The following is a 6,000-nucleotide window of genomic DNA, read 5'->3' on the forward strand; positions in this document are numbered from 1 at the left end:
GTTCACAAATCCAAACTGATTGGGAGCAATTTGTGCTTCGCATTTTCGGTAAATTCTATTATGGATGACTTTTAAAAAAAGCTTGAGAAGATGGCTCATTAGGCTTATGGTCCTATAGTCTTCACCAACTTTTGCTCCTGGTTTTTTGGGCAACGGTACAAACTCAGATTTGAGCCACTCTGCTGGTATTTTTCCTGCCTTGTATATGTCATTAAATATTTCAGCTATTATTTTTATTTGTGCTCCATTTAATAGCTTTAGCAGTTCTGCAGGTATTTCATCAAGTCCCGGTGCCTTTCCATCCTTCACTTGTCTGATGGCTGTGGTTACTCCTTCTGGTAGGATTTCGGGACCTGAATTATCTTCAATGGTTCGACCATTAGGTCGAACCTATTCAAACATTCAGAAGATCTCAAATTTGCAGGTGACATCTGCCTGCTAACTGAACACCGAAATCATTATGCAAACAAAAATTGACAAATTGGCACAGTACTTCGACACGATCGGACTCCGAATAAACACAGAGAAAGCCAAACTCTTAAAAAATAATATCCATCCAAATAATAAAATAATGATAAACAGTGTTCACATAGCTGGGGTCAGTCAGGCAAAGGAGCGGGATGTGTAAAAAGGATAATAGACGAGAATAATAAAGGCTAAACGTGCATTCAACGCTTTAAGGGGCTAGGCGTAAAATCTTGGTTTAATACTACATATTTAAATGCATTAAATTTTTTCGAATACTGAGAAAACTAATAAATAGTTTTGAAAAATTTAAACTCAGAATGAAAGACTACATTATTACCGAGGGCCGAAAGTCCCTTAGAATTAACAAAAAGTTTCATTTGAATGAAATATTTGAAATTAAAAATCAGACCAAATTTTCTTTCTTTCACCTCTGTAACTTATTAAAATAAACCTAGAAGTTTTCAGCGACTTTCGGCCCTCAGTAAAAATTTAGTCTTTCATTCTGCTTTTAAATTTTTAAAATATACTTATTAGTTTTCTCATTATCCGAAAAAATGAATACATTTAAGTATCATTGGGCGAAGATTTGCGCCTATCCCCTTAAATAGAATTTGGTAAACAAACGAAATATCGGAAATAACAAAAATTTAAATATTTAATATTTGCATCAAAATATACTACTCTACGGGACAGAAACATGGAAACAAGATGAAAATACAATTAAAAAGCTGCAAACTTTTGTAAACAAATCTCTAAGAAAAATTCTGAAAATATACTGGCCCAACAGAATAACTAATACACAACTATGGAAAAGAACAAATCAAACTAACATAATATCTACTACAGTCAAGGAAAAAAATGGAAATGGATTGGCCACACTTTGAGGAAAGATCAAAGAAACATAGCAAGACAAGTACTTGAACACTAACCAGCAGAGGGGAAAAGAAAGAGGAGAAGACCATACAACAGCTGGAAAATAACAACGAGAGAACACGAAAAAATTGGACTAAATCGGGTGAAGTCAAAAACAAATGAAAAAATAGAACGGAATTTATTTATTTATAGTAATATACAAATGGCCTCGCTTCTTGTGACTTTTCATAATGGGATTACAGCAGTTGATTTTTACATAATTTTTATTTTAACAATTTTCTATTTAATTAATTAACAAATGCCCTAATCTATTACTAATTCTGAAAATTATAAATTATAAATAATTCTATTAAATAATTCTAATGAACAATTTTAATAAACAATTCTAAGGAATTCTAATAAACAAAATATCATTTTACATTTCTTTTATTTTAAATTTTAATTTTTTTTGTGAAAATATAATTTTTATAAAAGTGCTTCCAGTCCTCATTCTCAGATGAGAAATATATATTCACTATTCATCTACAAATAGTTAAAAAGTGTAGGTCTATTCGACTTGTATGGTATTCCCATTGGTATTTCGGTGAGCATCGATCAGACCCTTAGCCGAAAATATCTATCGAGTTTTAAAATTTCAGGTTTTTAGTTACATATATTTTTTTGATTAATACTTTTTGATTTTTGATTTATTTTATTTTATTTTATATTTGATATTAATTTTGAATATTTTATTATATGAATATTTATTTAATTATTCAATTATTTTATTCTATATTTTTATATCTAATTTTAATTTTTTGTTTTATAATTTCTTATTCAAATAGAACGGAATGGAAGGAATTAGTGCTCAGAGAATAAAAATGAAATAAGATGCACTGTCCCGGCCAGACAGCAATTTTGCACTTTTGGCCAAGAAACGCATAAGCCCAAATACTCAGGGCCGTGCGGTGCTATGATGCGGTGAGGCAGCCGCATCAGGCGGCATCACAAGAGGGCGGCATAATCAGTAAAATCAAAATACAAATTGAGCCATTCAATAATTAAAAGTATATATAGGACCAAGTGTCAGCCGAAAATACTTAACTAGTGAAGTTTTAACAGAACTTATTTTGACAAATTTGGAAAAAATAGTTCTTGATTTAAAACGGCTCAGAGGACAAGGTTATGATAACGGGGTTAATATGAAAGGAATAAGAAAGGGTGTGCAAAACAGAATATTTGAAAAATATCCGAGGTCGTTTTACGTGCCCTGCGCATGCCACCTTAGTCATAAATGGCACAGCGTCTTCTTCTACAGAAACAACAAACTTTTTTTGTAGTATACAAGAACCGTACCCTTTTTTTTGGGTTTTACAAAGCGTTGGGAAGTTCTGAAAAAAACATGTTTCACAAGTAACACTAAAACCGTTGAGTACTACTAGATGGTTAAGTCGAATAGATATATTGAAACCTCTAAGATTTCAATTTTGTGAAATACATAATGCCTTATTCGAAATAATAGAAGACGTCAACAATAATTCAGAAACTAAAGTCAAAGCACGAGGATTAGTAAAAAATATTAAAAATTATAAATTTATATGCGGTGTAATTCTTTGGCATGATATTTTATTTTATATAAATTCAGTCTCGAAGATGTTGCAACATGTAACTATAAATTTTTCAGATTGTGTAAAAATGTCAGAAACTACGGAAAAAATGAAAATTTACTGACAATTTGGCTATGACCAAATGAAAATTACTGATAATGAAATTGCAGAAAATCTTGTAAATAAGTTCCGAATTTCCTGCTGAAAACGAATATTGAGGCAAGAGAAAATGCGCCAATTTGATCTTTGGATTAGCTCTCAACAGAGAAAGATAAATTTAAAGTAAATTTTTTCATCTATATTTTAAACATTGCCTTTAGCTCTTTGATTGATCGATTTTCGCTTTTAAAAACTCATAATAAAAATTTTAAATTTTTATATATGATATTTTTAAATTGAAGGAAATATAAGAAAAGGGAAACATGATAAAATACTAGAAAATATTAATTCAATACTTTTCATAGAAAAAGAATCGGATATAGAGGCAAATTATTTTCTAGAAGATTTATTGCATGATTTATCCCAAATGATATCTGATACCATACTCCATGAAACCTTTAGTAGAGGTTTTGAACTATTTGTGCCAAAATAACCTAATTTCTTTATACCCAAATATAGTTGTACTTATCACTAAGGGCCGGTATTATGTATCTGTTTCGATTAAAACCCGGTTAGAGGAATTTTGTCATGCGAGGTGCAGAAATTACCGGCCGTAAGAATTGTATTAACACTCTCTGTCTCGGTAGCTTAAGGAAAGAAGTTTTTCAAAATTAAAAATGACTAAAAACTATTTACGAAGCTCCGTAAGAAAAACAAAACTAAAAAAATTAGCACTTATTTCAATAGAGTCCTCACTAGCTGCTACTTTCAACTGCACCAATCTGATTGACGAGTTTGCCAAAATTAAAATCAAAAGGAAAAAATTGTAATTTTCATAAATGTTATTTAATGTTAATACATATTATTTCATTTAATTTATAATGATGTTTGTTTAATTAAGTATGTTTTGTTTTTAAAATAAAAGTTTTCGTTCATTTTGTGTAATTTCATTTATTAAAAATAAATACTAGTATTAAGTTTCAATAATATTTAGGGGGCGGCATTTCGAAGACTTACATCATGTTGAAAAGATGTACCGCACGGCTCTGCAAATACTCCAGAAGGAGGGATGGAACTAGAGAAATATGCTAAGGGGATGATTTACGAAAATGCTTAAAAAAACGAATACGGGAACAAATTTATAATCATAACTTACCTAAACTTCCCCCTGTAACTACAGCAGTCTTCTCTACTAAACATACATTACTGTTACATTTCATACAAGTATATTTAAACCAAATGTTGAAGAAAATGACAGCACATATTGTTAAAAGCACTAACCAACCGAATACATCTGACACAGGCATAGTTATCGTGTAAATGTGTGTGACAAGCACATTGAGGACAGTTTTACTGATAAAGGTGTACAAGACTGATCCACAATTTTGTCTTTTATTTTATAGGCCAGTTGCATGTAAAAATAAATAATAAGTAGCTATAGATGTTTACTAGCAAAGGAATATGTTATGTTAACTACTAGGTTTTATGAAAATAAATCACGCTGATAACTAAAAATTTATTATTTGACGTTTTATTTTCCTCATTGGTATTCATTATCAACATGAAAATTTTTAAATAAACACAATATTTTGGTTTTTTTACTGTGCAGTATTTCCAAGCAACAAAAGAATTTTTTCATTTGTACTTTGAGAACGATTTCCAGGATGGTACCCAAATTGCCAGTTAGTCGAAGTCGGACACACAAACACATACAGTCCGTCCAATCAGGGCCGCGCCAAGGCTTTCAAGCACCCCGGGGCAAGTAATTTTAGGCGCCCCTTTCCTCCTTCCCTTGTAAGTAGTTTTTTGTAGCTTAGTGAATCGTTATACGGTATATCTATAAACTATTTTTTTATGTGTTAGGAAAGTATCATCATCATAATCTAACCGTTATCGTCCACTGTTGAACATAGGCCTCCTCTAAGTTTCTCCATGTCTCCCTATCTTGAGCTATCGGCTATTCAGTTCCCGGCAGTTCTCTTTACATCGTCACTCCAGCGCGTTGGTGGTCGATCTTTGCTTCGTTAACCGATTGTCCGCCCGCGGTCTCATATTCCAATAATCTTTTAGTCTAGCCGTTGTTCGGTGTTCTTGCCACGACCTGCACATCTCCACTTCTTTTTTGCTACATATTCTACTATATCTTTGATTTTTGTTCTTTCTTCTTCTTCATGGGCCGTGCTCGATTATCGAACGTTGGCTATCAAATTGGCTATAGAAATTTTGTTAACGGCAGCTCGGAAAAGGGATGCAGAGGATCTGTTATACCATTCTCTCAGGTTTTTAAGCCATGACGTTCTTCTTCGACCTGGCCCTCTTCTTCCGTCTACCTTGCCTTGTATTATTAAATGGAGTATATTATATCTCTCTGGGTGTCGCATAACATGGCCAAAATATTCAAGTTTTCGATTTTTGTTTTCGAGTTTTGTTCTTTGCCTGATATTATTTGGTTTTCTGTCTCCTTGTGATTGTTAGCATGGCCCTCTGAGTAACCCTTTTTTTCTGCTCTTAGATTTTCAGCAGCAGGAAAGTAATATACTAATAAGTTATTATGAATAATATAAATATTTACAAAAAACAACGATTATATTCTCAGAGAACAAATAAATATACATATAATTATTATTATAGTCCATTTGCTTACTTTTTTTGCTCCGTATTTTAAAGAACCGCTTGGATTGATATGAAATTTGGCATACCCATAGCTAATTTATAACAAAGAAAAAAATTGATATTGCGTCGTCGTGAATGAAAAAATATACGATAAAATTAAGTCCGGAAGTGGATAAACTGACTAACTCTAAGCAACTTTTGTTCCATATACAGTTTTCTTACTAAGTCAATATTTTTCGAGTTATTTTCGAGTGAATATGTTTATTTTTCAACTTAAAAACCATGGTTTTAGACGGTTTTTCACAAATAACACAAAAAGTGTGTATTTTATTGAAAAAAAAAAAATAAAATTTTTTTTTTA

At 31.6% G+C, this 6,000-nt stretch overlaps 1 protein-coding gene across 1 annotated transcript in view; it reads right to left on the reverse strand.

Moving 5' to 3' along the window:
- LOC114331314 (retinol dehydrogenase 13-like) overlaps positions 1-4,407 on the reverse strand; it is a 45,600-nt gene extending 41,193 nt beyond the window's left edge. Inside the window, exon 1 of the mRNA XM_028280843.2 lies at positions 4,183-4,407. Within this exon, the coding sequence (XP_028136644.2) occupies positions 4,183-4,333 (151 nt within the window). The 5' untranslated portion in view covers positions 4,334-4,407. The remainder of the gene's footprint in view (positions 1-4,182) is intronic.
- Between the last annotated feature and the right edge of the window lie 1,593 nt (positions 4,408-6,000).

Source organism: Diabrotica virgifera, chromosome 1 (genome assembly GCF_917563875.1).
Source record: "Diabrotica virgifera virgifera chromosome 1, PGI_DIABVI_V3a".
In the NCBI taxonomy this organism is placed as follows: domain Eukaryota; kingdom Metazoa; phylum Arthropoda; class Insecta; order Coleoptera; family Chrysomelidae; genus Diabrotica; species Diabrotica virgifera.